At 40.3% G+C, this 24,599-nt stretch overlaps 1 protein-coding gene across 1 annotated transcript in view; it reads left to right on the top strand.

The window, feature by feature from the left end:
- Positions 1-1,361: 1,361 nt before the first annotated feature.
- Positions 1,362-24,599, top strand: part of LOC104122149 (calcium/calmodulin-dependent 3',5'-cyclic nucleotide phosphodiesterase 1C-like) — a gene marked incomplete at its 3' end in the record, with an annotated part of 41,103 nt that continues 17,865 nt past the window's right edge. Inside the window, exons 1-7 of the mRNA XM_009634242.2 lie at positions 1,362-1,477; positions 2,779-2,899; positions 6,377-6,458; positions 10,745-10,865; positions 12,071-12,246; positions 17,074-17,364; positions 20,790-20,864. Coding sequence (XP_009632537.2) covers positions 1,362-1,477; positions 2,779-2,899; positions 6,377-6,458; positions 10,745-10,865; positions 12,071-12,246; positions 17,074-17,364; positions 20,790-20,864 — 982 coding nt within the window. The remainder of the gene's footprint in view (positions 1,478-2,778; positions 2,900-6,376; positions 6,459-10,744; positions 10,866-12,070; positions 12,247-17,073; positions 17,365-20,789; positions 20,865-24,599) is intronic.

Here is a 24,599-nt window from a genome sequence, read left to right as displayed (position 1 = left end):
AGACCGTTACGATGGTGTTGCACTCCAGAGGATGTAGTGAAGTGTCTGCTGTTTCCCAGGAACAATCCCAAGCACTAATTGTTCCCACAGTATAATCACACCCTTTTCTTGTACAAGTTTGTTTGTATGCATTCAGGTTCTCCTCTCCTGCCTCCTTTGCTTGTATGGACAGCGATGTTTTCGCTGCTGGGATCGAATCACACTAGGGAACTGACCAGGACTGGGGAAAAAAAAAAATCCCAAATAAGTTAAAATAAGTCTATTTTAATCCTCTATATCATAATCTTTAATGCTATTGGCTATGCAACTGGTTGTGATGATTGTGGGGAGGAGGAGGTGGGTATCCAGAGGAAGAGTGAAGCCAGCTGATGCCATCTTAGCATGTGTGCAGAAGTCCTGGCTGGGGGAAGTTGTTACGTGCCACCCCTGGGGCGGGTAAGCACAGCAGTCTTGGGTCTCTACACCGTGGTGGCCTGGGGCTGGAACTTGAGCACAGCCACCAGAGGCAAAAGAGACATGCTCAAAATAGACCACGTCCTTCATGAAACATTCATGAAAAGAAGAGTGGTAACTTTTATTTTTAAATGAAAGCTGACCCATTTCTGAATCTCCTAAATCCTGAGCTGGTATGCTAACCTTGGGCTGTTCTTCCTCTGTTAACCTGTGGATAGCTGAACTGAGAGAAAATACATTTATATTGTGTGCTAGATCAGAATGTTCTGATATTTTAAAATCTCTAGGACACCCATATTATCTTCAAAGGCATTTGAACTGGATCCTAAACAAGTTTGCTTAACAAAAATTTGTACAGGAATAGTCTGAGTGAATAATAGAGAAATAATGCAGGTTCTCAAAGGTCTTGGCTGCATATATCCATCACATATATTAAGACATTTTTTTTAACATGCTGTTTTTCCTTTAATAATGTGACTAAACTTTCAACATAGATATTGGACAGTTTTAGTCACTTGGATAGAGCTTCAGGTTCAAAAGTTCACCTGATTCATGTGGAGGCTTTAAACAGTCTTTTGCTTCCTTCTAAGAATGTCCTGTGAAAGAAATCAATTTAAGAAGTTTGTGCTTAATTGAAAAAGGAGTACTAATACTAATGCACTCTTCAAAAAACATCCAGGACTTCTCTTGGCAAGGATTAACCACCTAGCTTAATTTGCAGCCCTCCCACTCCTGTGTTTGTGTAGAAAATCATTCATCCTCTTCCTCGTCCCTGAAAGAGGGATCATGGAGAGAGTGACATACAAAGGCAGAAGTACTGTCAGTAATTTGCAGATAGACAACATAAGAAACTGGAGTGTGTCTGATGCTTGTTTTTGTGTTTCTCTTTCCTTGCTCCTGCCATTGTGATGCCATCCAAAAGGGAATTCAGAGCTCTAGTGATTGAGATGGTGTTGGCCACCGATATGTCCTGTCACTTCCAGCAAATCAAAGCCATGAAGAATGCTTTGCAGCAGCCAGAAGGGTGAGTCACTTCGCAACACTGTGCACTGAGGAGCTGCATTTCATCTGGTGCTTTGCCATTGTGTTTGACATCAAAAGCACCTCTCCAGAGGCCCTCACTCTCTGATGTCCATATTGATTCTCTTTCAGCTGTTGAATTTTGAGTGAATTCACTTACGAGTGGACTGGCACCCCCCTGTACACACATCTCTATTCTGTGCTGGTGGACCAAAGCTTGCAAAGGTCACCATGTTGGGATAAGCCTCCCTGGGCACTTCCCTTTGCACATCAGGGTAACATCAAGGACGTGATCCAGCTGAGTGACCTCTACAGCTTGAGTATGACTCGAGGTTATAAGATCTGCAGAACACAACTTACGCATTGCCCTTCTGCAGATGGTATCAGCTGCCACCTCTGCAAGGGGCCTGCTCCATAACCAGAGGACAGATGAAAACAACTTGAGATCCAGAGGGATGGACTAGAAGATAACAGATGGAGCTGTATGGGGAAGGCCTTTTCTTCTTCCCAGTATGCCACTGGGAGCTGTAATACTTTGTCCATAGCTCTTCCCCATAAAATTCCTTTTATACTGGGGAAAACTCTGAGTGATGGTCATTTTTTCACCCTGGACACAGGTCTGGCAGAGCCTCATGGAATTATACCTGTATCAGACCAGAGTGTGGCTAGACACTTGGTCCTCTCAGAAGCTACAACTCTTCCAGCTATTTCAGACAGTCAAAAGCTGGAATTAAAAACCAAGACTAACCATCCCAAGAAAGCATTATTTACTGGGTTCTTGGGCTAGCCTCTCAGGTTACAGTTTTAAGAAATTGCCAGCCTTTTTTGTTCTGTGAAACCAAACACAAGGATCACCTTCTGACCTCACACTAGTTTTCTAACAGTGAAACATTTATCACTTCCTGTGTAGACTTGACTCATCAGTGCCCCTGAGATCATATCTGAACTAATTACTACAGTAACATGGCAGGGACCAACTTCTCTTTAGAGCTGCATAAAATGCAGCCCAGCTGAAATGAGAAACACAGCAGCTCTTCAAGCCTGCTTGTGCAGACAAGCAAGCATGAAAAGGAGCTCAGCAAAGTTTCTTTTTGCACTTTTTAATGTCCATGTTACGACAGGAATAGTGTATGTTGGAGAAATTAGACAATCATTCCTAGTTGTCTGATTTTATGAACACAGAAATAATTCCATTTATATGCTGGCTAAAGATTCTAATGACCTTATTTCCCTGCTTAGGTGAGTTTTTTGTCATTCTCCACTGCAGAACAGACAACTAATTTCTTTGATCCTTTGGATTTTCAGAATTGACAAGCCAAAAGCCTTATCGCTGTTGTTGCATACAGCAGATATCAGTCATCCAGCCAAGGCCTGGGATCTCCATCATCGCTGGACCATGTCTCTGCTAGAGGAGTTCTTCAGACAGGTAAAGCTAGGGAAATGCTTCTGCATTTCTGCAGCACAGAGAGAGTGTAGTGTTGGGCAAGGAAGTAGGAAAATATGAACACAGATCTTTTCCTTCTCTGATTTTCTCTAGAATTTCCTAAATGATATGAAGCTTTCTTATCTGGCACCAATAGCACTGGCTATTATGCCTCTTGGGAAGTTAGTGTCTGATACACTGCCTATAGATATGGACCTTATCTACATAGTAGAAATTCTAATTTGAGAAGCTAATACGTGTTTCAAATTAGCAAAATATAGAATATCTGACGTTCTACTTATCTGTAGAACCATAGAAAACAAATTTAGGTAGCTGTACTTTATAGAACTGTAATTATATTGTTGGGGTAGATGTGAAAAATGCATTACCCTTACTTTAGATGAAGTTAACTGATCTAGTTTGTAGCTCACAGTGGACTGCCTGTTGACAGACCCGCAAATCTAGACAAATCACTACGCTCTGTGTGGTAGCTATAAGTTCCCAAACTGACGAATTAAAAGCACTTAAAGAGCTGCCTTAAAAAAAAAAGTAAAAACAAAAAGTAAAGAGAGCAATTGGGAGTGTTTAGGATACTTTTCACCAATCTGAATTGCTAAACTAAGCAGAAAACTAAGTGCTTAATTTCCCTCCAAAGTTCAATAACTTGATTTTTTATAGTAAATCTGAATGCAAAAAAAGAAAAATATGTAATAATTTTTTTAAACTTCTAATAATTTCTTTAAATAGCATCTGTTTTTAAAGACATTGTGGGAATCCCTTCTTAATAAGGACATCGCAAGAATTTGCTTTGAAATGAATTCTTTAATTTGTTTTTCAAACCAAGCATGTGTTAACTAGGTGGAAGCAGATCGATCATACCTGCAGCTGTCTCTGTGTTGCTACACAGGATGCTCATGCAAGTAGGATGATTTTCACATACATTTTAGGGAAAACTTTGTGCATGTTTATGCTTTTCTAGCTCAAAATTATACTAGATGTGTTAAAGTACACCACTGCTGAGTCCCCTAAAGACTGGTAAGGGAATTAAGATTAGCTAGATATGAGACCACAAAAAGCCCAAGTTTTGATCTATTTTACACATGTAATGAAGACAAAATTATTATTTATGCTTGCATAGGAATAATTTAATTTTAGCCAACAAATTGTACTTTAGTTTTGCATGACAAATGCGTCCACTTTTATACAAAGCTTTACATAAAACTTGTATTCTGGTTCTAAATTCAGATATAGTATTAAATCCCTCTTCAGGAAAACACTTAAGCTTACCATGAAGCATAGACTTGTGTTCATTGAAGTTATTTAGTCCTAGATCAATAAGTACATCCCTATGTGACAGCAGAAGAACAACACACATTCTTCTCACAAGCTGAGAAGTACCACTAGCCAGAGGGGACCATGGTAATAAGAAACTGTGCTGGCCTCAGATTAGGTATTTATTTCCGTATGGTCTTCACCTGCAGACTCTCTCCTGTCCTTTCTGTTATGTGCTCTGGAGAGACATAAAGCTTGACTTAATCTGTATCAGCCCTATTGGTTTCCAAGTATGTTCTGATGTGACACAGGTCTTTCTCCCCTGGCACGCAGGTCTTTAGCCAGCCTCCTCCTTGAGCTATATTCCTTTGTAAATGGCAACTGAGCTCTCCTGAGATCTGGCTGTGAATTCCTGTCCGTAACAGGGAAGTACTCACCACAAAGGTGCCGCTTGGCTAATACACACGTCTGAGATACCTAGAACTACCCTGGACAACCTGAAAGGGAGGGGAGCAGGTGGCCTCCCAGAGAGCAGCTAAAGTCCAGACCAACCACACACCCCATTTCTCTTTCCATTTGGATGCTCCCAGAGGCTCTGTCCACCTTGCCTTATTACTGTGCTTCTCCTACTGCCCTCAAAGCTAAACTCCCTGGCTGAAGGGACTCCCTAGCTGCTGTGGCACTTTGGGACATGAGTTAGTAGGCATGGTGGTGTTGGCTTGACGATTGGACTTGATGATCTTGGAGGTCTTTTCCAACCTTAATGATTCTGTGATTCCTACACCAAGTAACCATGCTGTAGGTGTGAATGATGCTTCTGCGTACAATACTGTTTTTTCACATTCAGCAGCTATGATGAGCATCTCTGTAAAGCATGAATTAATTTATTTTACTAATGCACTTTAGCTAGCCATGAGGGAGCTGCCCAAACAGCTTGGAAGTCAACTATCTTTCTGAGCAGTCAGAAAGGCAGTTAGGAGTTCCTTCGTAAAGAGAATTAGGCACTTGGGTTTTTAAGAGGCATAAAGAGTACGAGAAGAATGATGATTAGGTAAGAGCTGGCATTGAGACATGTTTTTCCTGAGAGATGCAGCAAACACAGTAAAGGAATGTTACTTGGAAATACTTCTGTGTGTGGTTCCTGTTTTACCCTGATATTTTTACATCAGACTCCTAACATAAAGCAGAATTGTTCTGCAATAGAAGAGTACAATTGCTGCTTGTTCCACCCAAAACTCTAACAGAGCTTGTGCCCCCATTTCATATATGTTAGAAGAAGAATTCAGCTCTTCTTATGCCTACAGAAGTTTTTCTCTGATTAGTTTTCTGGCTATTTTAGCTTCCATTTGACATTAGTCAGAACACTGACAAGAAGTTCAGCACAGTTAAAGTGAGCTGCTGATTTAAGGAATTGGTTCTATAGTACAGTTAACAGGCTATTTAAATTTGAATGCTCAGTGGGGAGTATTGCAACTATGTCATCCTATATATCTTCTCAGCATAAAGCAGTATGTTATAGAGTGACTGAAGCAAGTTAAAAGGCTTTTTGAAAATATGCAGCTTGAAAGACTGGAAAAAAAAATGGGGTTATAACACTCGATCTTCTGCACCATCTTCTGATGTTAGAAAAGGACTTTCAGTTCTGAGGGCTGGGAAAGCGTGTTTGGACTTCTGTACTTAAGCACTTATGTAAAATGTTGACAATGTCATTGTTTCCTTTGGAAGAAAAAGGTAATCTGCATCTGGCCACCTGTGACCTGTGAATTTCTTACCTGAAAGACTAAAAAAGACATGCAAAGAAGTGCAAGTCCTTAAAAATCAGTCCTGACACTGATGTTTTCTCTTGGAAGGTTTGCTCTGAGAACTAAATTCTGCTGGGTTCTCTGGATAACTGCAGTGAGAAGCGTTCTTGTGCTCAAGTGAGTTTTTAGTTGGTGCATAGAAGTACCAAGCAGGCAGGGAAAGCTCTGAGGAAAGATCCACTGGAATAAAGATGCTTAATTCACCGACTTCAGCTTGGGCTACAACTTTTCCAGCCAGACTCAAATTCTCCACAATTTGTGTTAAAAAAAAAAACAAACCAGCAAAATCAAAATCAAAACTTAATTAAAGAAAGTAAAATGAGAGGGTTTTACAGTCATGACCTAAGATACCAAAGTGCAATGTGTCTTGTCTTTTTCTAATTTCTTCTAAATTTTGTTTCTCCAGGGTGACAAAGAAGCAGAACTAGGGCTTCCTTTCTCTCCACTGTGTGATCGCAAGTCTACTATGGTTGCTCAGTCTCAAATAGGTACGTCCCTTTTGGTGCATGCAAAGTAGCATCTTAAAAGCAAAACTTACTCCTCCCTGTGGGTCTAAGATCGCAGTGATCTCTCATCATTTGGAACTATGTTAAAGAGAGGAAATAAAGCACAATGGCGTTATTTTCCCCAGATCAACAGTTCAAAGCTGAGGAGCCATTAAATTTATGGTGGTGGTTCCATGCAGTGACCAATTTACCTCTCATGTCTGCAGAGATGACTATAGTGCCTGGTTATGACACTATGCCATGGTTTTCTGAGCTGTGAAGATGAGGTGCACACAGCAACGTGCTGTGATATGAGTATCATTGGTGGATATGAAAATGTAATGTCAGTCCCTTCTATGACCTGGGCAAAACCTTTTGTGTGTTTTTCCCTTTTATTCCTCCCACCCTTTCCCTGCCCCGTGCTTCCAGCCAACCAATATTTTTCACTGAAGCCAAGCAAATAGCAACCCTTTTTCTGCTCCACCCATTCAGAAACAAAGATCTTTTTACGGATTCACCAACAGTGCTTTCTCTACCTCTCCTGCAGTTATTGAGTGAAAAAGTAGAAGGATGAGACAACAAGCTCGGTGTCTGGTGGGAAAACAAGAGAGGCTAAGTGAAGTAGAATGGCTCAGGAGCCTGGGAGCAAAAAAAGACAATGGAAAAGGTGGATTTGTGGGTGGATTTTTATTCCTAGGAAGCAAATGAAGTAGACTGAAGAATGTGATCTAACCTTGACTTGGAGAATAGGATGCCAAATGGAATAACAAAAGAAAGATAATGCAGACCCTAAAAATGAGGGAATTGAGTCCAGAAGCAGAAAGAGAGAGAATGTATTAAAGAAAAACAAACCAAAAAATTGTCTCTCAAAGACAAAGATATCCCTGAACCTAGGAAAGTTCAGATTCGTATCTGTGGCTAAGAGCTGTTTCTGTTTAAAATTATTTCATTGTTCCTGTTGGGCAAGCCATTCTCCAAGGGACCCCATCCCATATTTTTCTGGCTTTGGAAGTTTAGACAGTTCAGCCAAGAATCTGAACTTGAAAAGCCTACGCAAGCCTGGCCTGGTTGCCAGACTTCTAGCATTTACTCTTCTGCAATGGTAACCCAGAAGAGTGGGAATGTGTATGGAGCACAGTGCAACTGCTGAGGACATTTGTGTTCTGTCTGCAGCTCAGTGGAGGGAAGCAGCAGCAAACTTGAAGTGCTGCAGTCTCAGCTAAAACCTGTGTTGAGGACTCCTGAGCCGCCTACACCTACTGCTGTGCTGTGGGAGAAGAGAAACTCTCTCTTCTCTCTGTCTGGTGTGAGGGAAGCTCATGTAGAGACTTCTTTTTCAGATCCCTTCTATCAGCTTTCAGATACGTACCTCACTCCTTACAGGGAAGAGTGGTTCTGCTTCCCACAGGGTCCCTCTATGTAGGGTTGTGTGTGCTTGGAAACCAAAATTCCTTGTCCTCCTCTTTTGTGCTTTGCTCTGGAAGGCCAGGAGAGCCGAGAGACTTCTATATGGATGCCCCTTGTGTCAAGCCACTGCACAATTAATGATTAATTAAACCACCAACAACACAATTCCACCTTATAAAAGAGGCACTCCTCAGTGTGCAAAGCCAGCCCTATTTAGTCATACGCTATTTGTCATTATATTCAATTTGTGCAGTTTAGAACTGCACAAATCCATTGACATTAATAGTCTACTCTGTATAAATCTTGCCTTCTAGCATTATAAAATTTTCATTTCTCAGTCTGCTGCTCATATTGGCAGTGTCTTTCTGTAATGTCTCCTTTGTTAAATCAAAACCTTCTATATTTTCTGGCTATCTGCTGAGGTAAGGCTTTCAAAATTGTAGGGTAGATTCTCAGGCAAATAATCTGTTCCCAGTCATTTGTTTACCTGATTAATAGTCTTAATAAATCATTCCCTGGAATAGTAATTACTACATTTCTTTGCAAAAGTAAGTTTTTATTGAATTCCAAATTGTGCTATTATCTACACCAAGCAGCCATCAGTTCCTACAAATAAAAAACCTTTGTCCTTTGTGAAGTAAAATTGTGGTCTTGGTTCTGTCGGGGACAGAGCCTAGAAATCCTGTTCTGGAGGCTCAACTTGTTTGTAGTGGCTGGTTTGCTGCAGATTCAACAACAATGGGCAAGCATTTTTATTAACGAAAGATTTTCACACATGCAGACTGAAGGTTTTGCAGTACTGACTTTTTCCATGGAAATGAGCCAATCTAACATGAAGAAATTGTTCAGAGTTTAAATTGATAATTAAACCTCCCTGAATATCAAATAATGAACCTGGGTTTTAAAACCTATTAATGTTAATGCTGATGACCAATTTATCATCATTTTTCTTCTTCAATTGAACGAGTGTGGTAAATATTTCTGTACCACAATGAAGTACAGAAATCAGGACAGATTCCTATTCAGAAGTCAGGCTGCTTATCAGAGTGGGGGAGACAAACAAACTGCAAAGAAAACCAGGCCAAGTCTTGTATTTCCCAACAAGAATATCAAGAGTTAAAGCTTCTCTGTCAGTCTCAGGCTGTAGGAAGCTTCTTTGACTGGACATCAGCCTTTGTTGTCATTGTCCTCTTTTGCAGCTGATAAATGTAGCAGCATCCTTTTATTTTTGTCCTTTGGCTGGCAAGAAAGAAAATTACAGCTTCAGGAAACATTGGATAAAGGCTGATGGGGTCATTAAGAGGTAAAAAATTTTTTGAGTGGAGGGGAATACAAGAGACATACAGAAAGGCAGACACACACACATATGTAAATCAAGTTCTCATTATCCTCAGGATTCCTGTGCCACAGTAAACACTGTTCTCAGTCAGTACAATTTCCAGTGTTTTCAAAATCAAGTTTGCTGGGATTTTCTGGGTTGTGATCTAGCCCACAATTTCCTGTCATGGCTTTATACTGCATACATTTCTGATTAACTCCCTGGGAGGAAGGGAGTTCTTTTTTCCTATAGATAAGAATGTCTCAGTGTTATGGAGGCACATGACTCAGATGTTCAGATAAGACTGCATGCATATTTTCTCCAGATTTACAGAATGTTAGTATGAAATTCTGAGAACTTGCAAGTAACATTTTTAATTTGGCTAGGCATGAAAATACACTTAGTTACCCATCCCTTCAGAAATTTAGCAAAAAACAGGGGAGGGAAATGGAAAATGAGGGGTGGGAGATTGAAAAGCTCAACTGCTTTGCACTCAAGACGTGGATCTAAGCATCTGTGAATTCAGGTGCCTGGCCCATGTGGTCTCTTCTCCTTTTATTGTTCTGTTATCACCTAGAATTGCCAGAGTCTGTCACAGAAATATATCATGACCGAGTCAGAGAAATTATAACATTATGAATGTATAATTAATCGTTGATAATGGCCAAATCTTTAACAATTGTAACAATAGGGAAATACCTGAATCCCCATGTGCCTTAGGAGGGATTAAGGACATCATTGTTTTCTTGGCTACCTGCAACACTAAGAAATTTGCTAAGTGAAGTGCCAAAATGAACATAAGAAATATGGCCCAGGTGAGAATTCAGGGGAAGGTGTAAGGTACTATAAGCTCCTCACTCTCACTTTTTTTTCCATGAACTTGGATTTTCCTTCATCTCATAAGTGCATGGCCACAGGGCTCTTCAGTCTGCCCTTCCCAACATTCAGATCAGAGCCGTATTCATCTCTGCCAAACTGTATGCTAAAGTAGAAATTATTTGGCCCTTTATTTTTTTCCTTTCCCTATATTAAAAATGGGGGTGGGGGGGGTGAGTGAGACCTATGATTTATTTTTTTTTCAACAAGGACAAGCTGGCCGAGCACTGAGGAGAGAATATTCACAGCAACCCACTGATGCGCAGTAAGGGAGGTTTGTGTGTGACTCCACACCAGCAAAGCTTACCAGTATTATTACTGTTATGTTAATTTTCTGCATTTAGAGAGTTCATGTTTGAAACTGGGTTTTATCCAAATCTGCTAGGAATTTGGCTTAAATATCATTCTCCTCTTATAAAACAAGTTCTGATGCATCTGTTTATGTTCTGATTTGCCAGTTTCTTTCCAGTGTTTAAGTAGGTACCTTTTATTGCATGCTATATCCAGGCTCTTGGGTCAGGGATTAATGTATAACGCCATTTTCCCTTTCTATCATTTGCCTATCCCTCTTTCAAGGTATAATTTTTTTACTCTGTCTTTTACAGTGTGGTTGTCTGTGATCACTGAAGCAGTGACTCCACATAAATCCTCCTCTTGACTGCTTGACTCTGCTTGTGTTTCTGCTCAGGTTTCATTGATTTCATTGTGGAACCCACTTTTACTGTGCTGACTGACATGACCGAGAAGATTGTTACTCCACTCATCGATGAAGCTTCCCGCTCTGGCATGTCTGGGTTCAGGCGTTCCAGGTGAATAACTATGAACCCTCTCCCTTCACTCTGCACATGCTGCCCTTGAGTCCAACTCCCCTGGTTTCCTCCCCCCCGCCATGGTATATGTCTTCCATGTAGCTTAAAGCCCCGTATCCGCATTGCCACACTGCAGCTCACCTTGTGATGTGACTTTGTTGAAGGGAAACTCCAGCCCAGGGAGGGCAAAGAGGGAGGCTGGCATGAACCTGAGCCATGCCTCCAAAGGCAGTGAGCACAAATGGTTGTAGCCATGCAATCAGGTAAATTTTAGTGCTCTATCAGTCACTAATCAAAGAGAAGGTAGAGGGAGTCATTGGGAGGTACTAATTTCTTCATGTCTAGAAGTATAAATAGGATTGAAATACAAAAGAGGACTGGAAAGTATAAGCACACTTTAGCAACAGTATTTCGGGTATACAAACATGTGAAGTACCACCAGAATTCACCTGGTGTGAGGAGTCTTGGCCCATTCAACCTGCTCTGCTGTTGTAGAGAAACTACTCTTTTAATAGTTTCATGGTCAGGGCATGTCTTGGCATTCAAATGCGACGTGGCTAGTGCTCCCTAGAGTAGGGCTACCAAGTCAGGATTCCCTCTCCCAAGTTAATTCCTTACTCTTGGGCTGTTATACGAAGAGCGAGCACGAATATCTTTCCAAGCCAGTTATCTTGCTGTCTTTATTAAAATGTCTGCAATGAAGTGTCCATCCTTAAAAGACAACTGTAGGGTCTGTAACTGAAATGAGTGCCTGATTTCAGCCTCAGCTGAGATCGCCAAACCCTGCACAAAGGTTGGCCTCCTGTCCTGTGCCTAATGGCTCCCACTGGTGAATTTTAGGAGGCTCCTTTGACATACTTGATTTCTAGAATTATCTGACTCTCCACTGAGTATTTAGGGAATGAAGATGCACAGCAAAGGTAATGGCAACACTTTGAGAGATTCTGTTTCTTAGGGACTATGAACACAAAAAAAAGCAGGTAAAAGCTGCCCTTTGTCTCTAATACTGGCTCAGGTTGTGCTGTTGCTTTAACATTGTTGCCCTGGGGTGGAGGGGAGGGAAGGGAGGATGAGGGATTCAAGCTTAGTTTTTGGCTTTCCTGGTTGACTCTTATTATCTAGACTTACAGTCATTATTTCTTCTTAGCTGCATTTGGGTGTATGGGATACTGATTTCTTCTGTATTTTGTGATCTTGTGTCCCAGTCTGAATAGCATTAGTCCCTCCGAAGTTAAAAGATCAAGTGTCAAGAGCACTGGGTCCGAAGGAAGTGCCTCACTCAACTGCTCCATACTCACTGTGGACTTCAAATGTTTTAAAACCACCTGGACTGAGGTGGTGCAGCAGAACCGGGAGAAATGGAAAGCACAAGCCACCAAAGGTAACAGCCAGACTTCTTAGTGAAAGAATAAAAATTCTTTTGACCGTTTTGACCTATTCTTCAAGCTCTTCTTCAATTAAATTATTCTCCAAGTAAGCACTATTAGTTTGAAAGAATCTGCTTTTCAAGGTCAACAACCTACACTGAATTCAGAAAGATAGGAATATTGTGACTCATCTGTGCCTTCTAGTTTTTTTACGTGGTGTAAGTGTACATAATGAAGAGGATGTGGACAATGGGAGGAAAAAAGAATGATTTTAAGGGAGGTCCCCTAAAGTCATGAGTCAGACTCAGGGTGGGTGCGAAAATAGCTGGAATAGCATTTGTAGAGGTAGGTTATCAATTGTTCGCTCTTAAGATTGAAAGAGGTATGGATGATAGTTCAGGGGAGCAGAGCAGGATATTCTGGATTCACAGCTGGTTTTATATTTCCAGTGATGACTTGGATAATGAATTGGGAACTATGCTACAAGTGCTCATGGTGTCATCAATCTGGGAGAGACTGAAAAAATTGCAGAAGAAAATGAGGGCTGTGTTGGTTGCAAGTTGACCAGAGCTCAATATTGTCATGCTATTGAAAAAACCCCAAAACAGACCTTGCTCCCAGGCTCCTCTGGCATTCTTCCCATCTTTCCAGCAGTAACAAGGCCCCCACAGCAGTGCTGTGTCCAGTTTTGGCCAGTGCAGTTCAGGAAGCATATGGACTGGTTGCAGACAATATAGAGTACAGCAATGCAAATGACGATAACTGTTGTTTATAGCTGCTTCTCTGAAGAGCACTGCAGCTGCAAAACAAGGGAACTACTTTTCTATTCAAATACCCTGGGCTGTTAAGAGGAGAAAAAATTGGCAGGTGATTATAACCTGATAATAGGTTAGACATTGGCAAATCTCTCTTGTTGGAGAACTTTTGGAACTAATGAGAGCCATCTGTTGAGAATGACTTAGGTATAACTGCCCCTTGCCTCCTGGGTCTGGATGGTTGCCCAAGGTCTCCTTGAGCCCTGGGGTGATTTAGACCAGCTTTGGAACCAAAAAAGGAGGAATGTATCACCAACTAATTTTTTTTTTCTTCATGAAACTGTGATACAATTTCTTCTCTGAGCTTAACACTTGTTACTCAAACCCTTATTTAATGGAGTTGTTGTATTTTATGTAAATGGAAGGAGTTCAATTTTAATGTATTACGTGGCCTTGGCTTCAGGGCTGATGGGAGATTTGGCATAGTTCTCCTATTTGCTAGAGCAGGTTGTTCCTCTCCAACTGAAAGGCCTGTCGAAAGGTGCAGGAAAGCATTCATTATTATTCAAATTAAATTTTCCTTTGTGATAAAAACTTCCCATTCAGGAAAAGCCTTTCTAGGCATTCCATGAAAATGAAAACAAAAATATAATTAATAACCTGCTTATTTGCCAGTGGCTTTTTTAGCTTTTTTTTTTTTTTAATTGGTATTTACTATTTCATGGTTCTTTGTGGACCAAACAAATTAAAGCTAACCAAAAAATCAAAGCATTTAACATGGTCAGTGTCTCACAGTATAGGAGTGTTGAGTGAATGAAGCCAATACAGTTAACTAGTTTTGAGGATTTTGTTTTAACATGTACCACACACATTTGCTTGTCTACTAAGGATCTACTAGACAAAAATCCAATATGCAAGAGAGGCCCATGGGGAAATAAATAAAACGTCTTACATTTTATCTAAAACAAATATATAGAGTAGATCATAATAGATTCTGGCTATTTAACTTTTAAATGTGCTTTGTACCCACTTGCAGTGACTGCTTTGCATAAAGACTTTTTTCTAAATATGCACATGTAAATGTCAAGTTATGATTCAAGTGGATGTGCACGCATTGCTTAACTAATGCTGCTACTGGTAGTATGTATTGATGCAGTATTTCATATCCATTCTTTACAGAGTATCCTGATGATAAGTGTTTGATTATTAATACTTTAGCTGGAGAGCAAAATTTTTTATTTTTAATTGCCTCATAAAAAAATCCTTCTGGCAGCTCCTGAGGGTAGTCTATGGAAGAATTAATGGATTACTTGAAAGCAGAGAGCTCACCAGTCTGCATTATTAGGCATGGGAGCCGTTGAGTAGGTCATTTCATCTTTATCTTTCTGACAAGCTTTAGCCCTGAATAGTTGATTTACTTAATGGTTTTGCCAAAATTCATCACCAATAACTTGGATCAGGGCCCTGGTTTATGGGTCAAATATTCAGAAATCAGTCTCAGCTTCTGGTCATCTGAATTCATTAACTTTCCCATAATTTCTGTGGGTTTGGGTGCATGTAGCGTTACAAGCATGCTTTTTTTTTTTTTACCCTGAAAGATTTATACAAATGTATGGCTCAGCATACCTTCGTATGGGCTGGGGACTAAGGAACTGGTTTTGGACTCCAGAGCCCTCACATCAAAACCTTTGCTCAGCTGCTGTCTTGCTCCTGCCTCGCAGCACGTTTCTGCACCCCCCTCCATCTGCCTTGCCCGTCTTAGCCATATGCAGCAGGGCCTGCCGCACAGCAGGACTTTAAATTGCTGACCCCCGTCAAACCAGTGTCTTGCAATGCATCAAGATGTTCTGCCAGTAAAATAAGAATTATTAAGAGAAGACAGATAAAGCATTTAAGTGTTGATCGACAACAAATAGCAACTGGGGATCAGAAGGGAAGGAAACCCACATTTTATTATTATTACTATTACTATTATTAAATAATTTGCAGAATACTGTATTCCTTTGGTAATGGCATTGTCCCTAGAAGCATCAGTGAGCTGTTTTTATCCTGAGTGTGGTATTTATAGAAAATTTCTCAGGCTGTGTGGGCAAAGTAAGTGGGTTTATTACTGATCTCTTTTTGCTTAAAGGATCATAATTAAATGACTACAAATTAAAAACTTGAATAAACAAACACCCCGATGCGCAAAGCACCATTTAGGTAAAGTATTTTCTGACACTGATTTTGACAAGAGGCACTCGTCCAGTGGTGCTGTAGCAAGCCCCAGTCTCCTGAGCCAAATCTCTCTCCCGTGGTTCAGGTGCAAAATGCAGCATTTTTTGCAGATCCCCAAACGAGAGGAAACCTTCTGTATACCATGAGACTCCAGGGAAAATATCAGCATGCATAGCTGAGCTATCTATGGAAGCTACCATAGATTTCAGGAATGATTAATAAAGTGAGGGAGGATCATATCTGATTTAATTATATTTTCATGTGAGCCATAATTTATTAATTTATAAATTAATTAACTTTAGTTAGCTGCTGGCAAAGAAATATAGATTGGCATTTCTTGTAAAGACAGCTTTCTCCCTTTCTCTCTTGTATCCCATTGGTACGTTTTTCTCAAAACTGGTTCTGATTCATTCATAAGAAGTATTTGACAAGACACTTAGAATTTTTTTTTTAATTTTTACTCACTGGCCAAGACCCTGCTCCTGTAAGGAACAAAACATCTTCCCTATAGGTGTCAAGAATGCTTCCATAGGACCAAGGTAGACTTTATTCAGTGTCTTGTAGGATCCGTTCATCTGATCATCAGCTTACACAGTGTCTCAGAAACCAGGAGATACATCTATTTATGATCCCTATCACAATTAAAGTGCAATTGGTTGTCCATGATGAGGTGATGGGTGGGCCGGGATATTGCAGACCCAGAAATCTTGTATATAGGCATAGGGCAGTCACATCTGAATGCTTAGACTCAGTATGGGTGTAGATACACTTGGAAGCTGCATAAGCTTACAGGTTCCAAACTGAGTGTGTGTTGAGCTACTCAGCTGTTTTTCCCAATTAATTCTCTATTGATCATGGAGAAGAGGGAGAAAATCATGGAGTGTCTGCCCAGAGTCTATGTGTGTCCAGACGGGTTTATTAGCTTGAGGACTGCGCTGAGGGACTGCGGTTGTGTCCTGCTTTCCAGTGTGTTGCGGGAAGCCACAGAGAGCCTTTGAAGCTGACTCTGTGGGAGTGTGCTGTACCCGACCTGGTCTAGAAATGTAGTGGTGTCAACACCCGTAGCCAAAGTAATTGAAACCTGTATTATAAGTAAGTGTTGCATCAGGACCCAAGGTTTGGATAAGCACAAGAGCGGTATCTTCAATGGGGACAATTGGCTTCTCTGTGATTTTTTTTTTTTTCTGAATGAAGTATTTTGAGATGCTGCTGTTGTTCAACACTCACTTTTGAACTTATACCTTTGTGTATTTGTGATTCACTGTAAGATTTTTTGGGATGGAAGGGCAAGTACTAGTAGCAATATATTAGTCTGCCAAGAAAGGACAGAGCCATAAAGAAAGGATAACAGCACGTGGAAGGGAAGAGATTAGGAAACTGGCATTGGAAGCAACCTGGAACAAGAAGGAAAAAAAGTAGATATCAAAGAACCAAGACTTTTTATGTGCTTAGAGTTACATGGTATGGTATGAGACAAACTGAATGTTGTTTGACTGATTGTTGTGTGTCAAAAATGAAACTAACCTTGGCACCCTTACAGCCTTCAATAGATAATATCTCTTTTTAATTTGCCTCTTAAGAATTTTGGGGACCGCATTTTCAAAGGTGAACCTTATACGGTAAAAAAAGGATGTGCACATAATACACAGTTATGCCAACATGGGGTGTTTTTTTCAGAATACTTTCTTAAATGTTCTCCTGTGCTCTTTTTCCCTTGTCAAGTCAATTCCTACATTTATCTAAGTAAAAGCTGTTTGCATGTAAAAAGCTGAAGTAGATTTAGACGTGTGAGTTGTATCATTCTTGTCAAATTGACTGATAATCATGATTTCTTTCCTCGTGTTGCTTCTCTCTTTGCTGAGGATGCAGAAGAAAAAGCTAAGAAAGAAGCAGAGGAAAATGCTCATCAGGGAACAGATGAAAAGAAAACAGATGAAAAGGATGAGAAGAAGCCAGCTGAAGATGCCACAGCAGCAAAGACAGAGAACAGCAAAGAACCAAATCCTGGGGAAAACAAAAGCACAGATTCCAGTAAGAATCATGTTAATGGGACTCGGCAAACTGGGGTGAACAAACACGAAGCCTCTCAAGGGAAAAATGCACCTAGGACAGATAAGGGAACAGAATCTCATCATGCAGTGGAACAGCATGTCCAGAATGGTGAGTTCACTCCATCCACTGAAACGTGAATCCAGCCCTAAACCCAATTAGTATGTCACCCCAGTGATGGGGGCACCTGATGTCCTGAAAAAGGATGTCCTGGGCCCAGCGCCTCTTTTTGGATGTTGGCATAACCACCTGCATACAGGAACTGGAATCTGTAAATTAACTCCCAAGCAGCGTTCTTCCATAAAAGAAGGGGTCCATCATACCTGCTTGGGCATTTTTGGAGGAAAGGAAAAAATTACTTTTCTCATGGAAATGAAGCAGCCTGTTATGATACACACTTAAAAGCTGAAACAAGAATTCTTGGTTCAATGAACAGCTTCATTGATTGGGTAACTGACAGAAGAGAAGCTAAAGTTGGCTTATAACCTCTTTTTAGGGCCCGCTAAAGGTATCTTTGAACTAAGTCTCAGATATAAATATGTTTTGTGACAGAGGATTTTTCCCCCCTCTCTGTTTTTAAGAGTTACTTTATTTATCCTTCCTTTGCTCAGTTTTTTTTATTAGGGCAGTCACAAGCCTTTTGTGGGAGATTTTTTTTTGTCAGAAATTTTATTCCAGTGTTTTAATTTGCTATAGAACTGAGTTAAGATAAGAATCACATTTTGCACCCAAAAAGATGGAAAAAATGTTTGAAAATTGCATTAAACATTAAAAACAATTTGTTAGACCCATGAGAACAGATCAGTCTCTTCCCCCCCCCAGCTCCTGCTCCCTGAATCCACTACCAAAAAATGGCAGTACAGCCACATGTGACTTCTCACAGACTTGGCTAGTATCAGTCAGTCTGAAAGCAGTAAAAATCTTAGACTCAGAAGCATCCTTTCAGAAAAGGCCTGAGTGAGCATACAGTCTTGGAAAGGCCCAGGCTCAGGCAGTGAGTTTAGATGGCAGCAGAGGCAGAGATTCTGTTTAAAACATTCCTGATATGATTAGTACGGATTTGACTTTGCTGCTGGCCTTTCCCAGTGACCGTTCATCATTAGGATTTTTTTTAGATTGGGAAGGACTATGGGGATCCAAGCTGTCATGCTCTGTTACATATGGGATTTTTCTTCAGACAGTGTTACGCAGGTGAATAGAAATAGGTCCCCTAAGGAGACAAAAAGGTTGGGGGCATATGAAATCCCAGTTAGACTGCATCAGACTTTTCTTCTGAAATCCTTTGTTTTACATGCTTCTAACAATACGGGGGTTAAGTGTGCTCTAGTGATTTTGACAGTACCTTTTTCTGCAATGTCTCTCTGCTGCAGGTGTCAAAAATGCTTTGAAAGGAATTACAATGATTTCTGAAAATTAGTGTCTTCCTCAGGAAAAGAAATTCTGCTCCTTAATTTATGGGAAAAGGCCTTTATGAGGTACAATCACTGCAGAGTCTTTAGAGACTGATGAAATCTTAACATTCATATCTCTGGGTTCACCACAGCTTCCTTTACGTTTATATGTTAATATCTCATCGTAAAGTATTTGCCTTATTATTTCTCTGCCTTTGTAATCCCTTTCAAAAAGGTGATTATGATCATCGTTCTGCTCTGCTGCTGGCAGTATGGCAGGATAGATATTACAATACTCAAAAGTCCCCTATTCATAGTAAGTTATATTCAATGAAAGTTCAGAAATTGTGTTGTCAGATGAGTTTGAAGTCTCTCTGTCACTCGCTGCCCGCGTGCTTTCTCAGAGAAATCAAACTGAAATAACGTATGTGTGAGTGTTCATCATCTTTTCCTGCCCACACTTAGGGTCAAGCAACTTCTTTATGCAATGGTCAAATTCTTAGCTTATTGTTAGCTCATCATTGCCATCAGCTATATGATGGTGGAGGAAATGTGAGCAGACTTTTGTGCTTTGCTAAATACATTTTCATTTCATTTCCTGAAAACAGTGTCCTTTCAGAGGCCACCTTCATCAAGCAGACACTTCAACCCTGCTTGGACCTGCTCATACTTGTCTGTTCAAGGAGCCCAAGTCAGTGGCAGTGTGATCAGCAGAGAAGGTTGCTGCTTGTCCTGTATCATCTTGCTTTCATTTTTCTCTCACCCACACAGTGAACTTAGGAAGAAAAACATGAAAAGTTTTGGCTCTGAATGAGAACTGAACAGGACATGTTTTTCCCATCTTGTTAAATATTTTAAGATTTGAAAACCATTCCTCTTTTATACTATGATGAAACTTAATTGGAAAAAGAGATCAATCCTCTGTCATCCAAGAATAACAAATACTCTTGTGATTAGTGCATGATGTGAAAGAGGGAGACTTTGCCTCTCTACAATTTCTCTTTTTTTGAGCTGTTCCAAAAATAAGTATCCACTGGCCATGACTATTTTGAAGGCAGACCAGATGCTCTTTACGCATAATACCTATAATCTTGATCTAGAGGCTGAGGAACAAAAATAGTAATACAAGTGGAATAAGCATTACTTTAATACAGCCCTGTAACAACCTCACATATACAAAATTCCGAAGTGAGGATTTACAGCTTTTTTTGTTGAGGTGTGGGGGACAAGTTCACTACTACTCCTCTGGGCGGAAAGGACAAGCTGCCTGCTCCCATCTGGGCAGGCTGCTGTTGCTTCTCTGGCCACCTGAAGGAAGGACACCTTCTTTGCTGCTGTTTGGACACTGCAGCTGAAAGAGCCCTGTTCTGCTAGAGCTCTCCCTATAAGTTACTTTTCATTTGATCTTGCATTTGGCATTCTCATTCAATGAAGGGGTGGTCTGGGAAGGTCTGATGTGGTCTGCTGTATGACTAATAAAGGACAGAAAATGGGAATGACTCTGGTTGACCTTCCTGGCTTCATAAAATACACCCCAGCTCAAGCTGCCGTTTTCATTCTGCATCAACCATTGGTCTGTCAAAGGCCTTGCTTACCTGGTTTGCTATAGAGACTCTCAAGCTGGGATGATTGTTTGTTCTCTGGTACCATCATCAAAGGACCAACCCAAATGAATCTGTGGATAAAGGAAACCAGTAATAGAAAGTAAGACGAAATTATATAGGACTGTGTGGGATATCGAAAGTGGTTCTTTAATGCAGAAGACTTATGATGAAGTTTTACAGGGTCTTAGTCCTTTAAAAGCACAAATGTTTCAGAGTCCTGATTTTGAAATGAAGGTTGTGCTCAGATTTTTGATGGCCTACATACAACCAGAGGGAGTATGAGTTTGCATGTGCACTTAAAAGGGTGCTAACAATTAGAATAAATTTTAAAGTAGATTGTAAAGCTTGATTTTCTGTAGGAGTTGGGTAAATTTTGCCTGGTGCTATATTCTGTGAACATGTGTTAATCCAGTTCCTTGTGAATTCAGACCTTTTCTCCTAAGGAACATCTCTGGATGTTGCAATTTGATTGAGTTACAGGCATTGATAAACTGCAGTCTGCATTAAAATGCTTACAGTGTTTCTCATTGCTTCTTTCTAGGTGAATTAAAGGAAGACAATAAGTTGGACAAAAAAGATCAGTCTAGTGTGGGGGATGAATCAAAGAAAACAGATGGTAAGGACAACATTGTATTACATTTTGTCACCCATTTTTATATGCAATCTATTGTTTCCTAAACATGCACAGTTTATCCTAAACCCAAAAAATTGTGTGGTAACCGCAAACAGACTTAACAGAAACAGTCATTAGACTTGACAAAAGCCATTGCGGCATTCTGGGGGAAAATCATCTCTTTCACATAATGCCTAGCACCACTTAGTTGTTCTGTTGGTAAGCCTTATCCATCAATTTTTGTGCAGTGCCTGCAAGAAAAAGCCTGGATTATTAGAGTTGCTTAATAGAAAACGCGGATTTGTGAGGTTCTATCCTTCTGACTTCCTTTGGGCTGTATTCTGCTCTCTGTTAGGACAGGCTTCATGGGAGATGCAAAAAACAGAACTAAGAAAAACCCTGCACAAGGTGTCCCTGTTTTTCATGATTGCATGTTATACTACACCAATACAAACACAAAGCTTTCTTGACTTAATTGTCTGAGGGGGAATTTGCCAAGTGCTGTCAAACCACAGGTCTGGGAAACAAGCAGGAGTGAGCACATCAGCATAGAGGTCCTATTAAGGATACTATATAAAAGGGATGTTGCTGAAACATTGTGGAACTGAAGCAATCCCAAGCCATAGGATGGTTTCTTGGGCATCTAGGAATAATTTCAAATGAGTCCGAGCCTAGTGTAGGGGTCCACAGAGGTTTTAGTAGCCTCAGCAAAGTGGAAAACAAGCTGTAAGCTCTATGGTATGTTTACAGTTTTGCACCTTTTCAGCTGCATACCACAGGGCTCTGAGATAGTATCTGAACCCGTGTTGCCCCCAAAGTGATTGCTGAAGTATTAGGTAGCAAAATAAATGGATACAAATGTTAGAGCTAACATTTTCTTTGTGTATGTCTTGGTGAAATCCACTGAAACACAGCTATTCCTAAATGAAAATAATACAGTACTTTGGTTTTTTGGTCAAGAAAGACAGCCTCATAGTAAATACTGCAGTTTAGAATGATACTATGTTTTCTTTTATTGCTTCCTTTTAAGAAATTACTTTAAATTCCTGTTGCTTTAGCAAAGTGATAAATAAGAAGAAAATGTGATACCTCAATTAAAAATGTAGAAAAATTCATCTAGAAGCATGTATTAATTTCAGACACATAAATATGTACCTTTTTTAAAGAGGCCCCTTAGCAACAATTGTTTAGGAATATTCAATTACTTTGTTAAGGGGTCATATTATTTACACACTTGAGTTAACTGTCTGTCAGGAAAACAGTCTTGAACAAGTACCATTCACAACTCTTTCTGCCATCATGCAGAAATTAAGCACAAATACTCAAATAACAATTAGCTCAAGTAAGAAATAACTCAAATAACTCTTTAGATGTTCATGAATGTATGCAGTGCTGTATGTAACTATCAAGGCCCCAGAAGAATTAATGGACAGAATGGTTACTCTCCCCACTGCAGTGGGCAACGGCTGAGGAGTGGTTGTGCTGGAAGGCTGCAGCCCTGACAGGACCAGGTGGACGCAGAAAGACTGGGGCTTCTTTAGAAGGACTCAGGAGCATCAGCCCAGCCAAGAGACTAGACCCAGGAATCCCTAACTCTGAGGAGCAGGTTACGTTTGAAGGCCCGCACTCTCAAGATCTCAGAAAGATTAGGGGCACCTATTTAGTTGGGCTGGTGGACCAAGGAGTGAATGTTTCATGCTGACCTGAAGAGTGAGGGTGTGAATTTAGTTCCTTGCAAGTTGCAAGTCTTTGTGTAGTATTAGTTTTTTAATGTCTATTTGTTCTCCTGTAAGAAAATGTTCTGTTCATCCCCTTAGGGAAAAGACCAGTACCATGGGACCAGCTGATTACAGTTAATAAGCAGCTGTAACCATGCAAGGAAAATTTGTAGGCTGAATGTTTTTCATTCAGGGCTGTAAAGACAGGTTATAGCTAATGATCTCATGGATAGAAATCAGGAGAAAAATTACGAATGGTGTGCTTTAGAAAGGAAAGTGCTAGAGTGCGCTTCTCTTTTGACAAATACTGCACAACCTGTTCTGTCCATTACTCACTCCAGAGCAAATCTCCTTACCAGCCATATGAGGGATGTGGAGAAAGGAACATTATCCATGGATAATACATAGCTGTTTGCAGACCACTGAAATGTTTACCCGAACATATGCTTTCTCACATGCCAGTACATGGTCTTTCACATGCTGGAAAAAAAAAGATTAAGCAGGAGAGCTAGGAAGATTGAGGTTACAGCTATAATGCACTTACCACATGTAGTTTGCTGGTGGGTGAAACTCAGCCTGGTCTTTTTGCAGGGTCAAGGGTCCTTGGATTTTACAGCCTCTGTTCAGTCTGTAGCTGGGCTGTATTTGTATTAAACAGGTGCCCATTTGTGCAGATTTACCATGAGGGCTTCAGCTTTCTCGCCACCACCCATTAGCATCAGCTAGAGCCCTGCACCCCACTTAGGTCAGTCTGCTGCCCTGTCCTACTGTGCAGGGATCCTGCACCCAGAGAAGAAAGCCATAGAATGTATGTTGCATAAATCTTTGCAGAATCTGTGTCCAAGTTGCTTTCTAAGCATATACAAAGGAAATGATTATAATATCTTGTTATTGGAATACATACATGCCAAAATGTTTCTAGCATATTTGTCCTTCTACATGGGGAACCAAGCAGCCAGGGACACATAGAATAACTATCCCATGTGGACATGAAGACATTGAAGCTGTATGTCTGTACTGTAGTCACATGTATGAAATGTAGCTTCTGTGTCAGGGTTACCTTGAAGCTACCCAAAAATAATTAAGTGGGTATGTCTCCAGAAACAGGGATCATGGTCACTGAGACAGTAAGAACCTACATATGCATCTAGCCAGAGCTTCATATGACTGAGTCTATCCGTACCAAAGCCAACTACTTTAAAGTTAGCTTGAGGATGGCTACGTAAGCTGTTGTCTTAGATTTTGGTCTTAACTGCTTCAAAATCCTGTGTAAGTCTCTTGAACATAGGTTAGTCTCCTTCTCATGTTAATCTAATCTTCATATTATTAGCTTTTTTCTGTGGGAGATACTGCTTGTTACTCAATATTTCCCTTTTCTTCAGTTCCAAGAAAAGAGATACAGGGCTGCCATTTCCCACATAAAGACATGGCCCCATCAAAAACATCATCAGCACAAGTAGTTCATCAGATGTTTCCTGTGGGATAGAACATTATTAAAACATTTTGGAAAACCTGATTTTCCCATGTGAAATAGTTGCTTTCAACACTTTGAATGGAAAATTGTAAGCAGTCACATGGAAATAATTTTTATCTACATTCACAAACTTTCTTTTTTTGCAGTTTTTTTCTGCTCACAAAACTGACAACAAATGAGAAAATTATTCCTCCCCATGACCACTTTCACAGATTACCTCTACCACCTCCTTATTTTTTCCTGCTGGGAAAAGATTCTGCAGCATCGATACAAAGTTTTCAGTGCAACTCTTTGTTCCAGGGACCAAAACACAGCTTATTCAAATATTCTTTTTCAGCTAGCAATTACAGACAAGGAAAAAGTTGGGGGTTTGTGTTTGTCCTGGGAACTTATTATTCTAGTAGTAACATGCACGGTTTGCAGGTTATAGCACAGAAATATAAGAGATATTTGTATCTTGAGCAGCTAGTACATATAGAGAAAGCCTAATGTGCCCTGGTTATATGTGACGAGCAATGCTCCCACCTCGTGGTCAAATCGTAACCC

This window comes from Egretta garzetta, unplaced genomic scaffold (assembly GCF_000687185.1).
Source record: "Egretta garzetta isolate BGI_Z169 unplaced genomic scaffold, ASM68718v1 scaffold2192, whole genome shotgun sequence".
NCBI lineage: Eukaryota > Metazoa > Chordata > Aves > Pelecaniformes > Ardeidae > Egretta > Egretta garzetta.
Note: the sequence above shows the minus strand (reverse complement) of the source record. Positions and strands in the feature narration are given on the sequence as shown.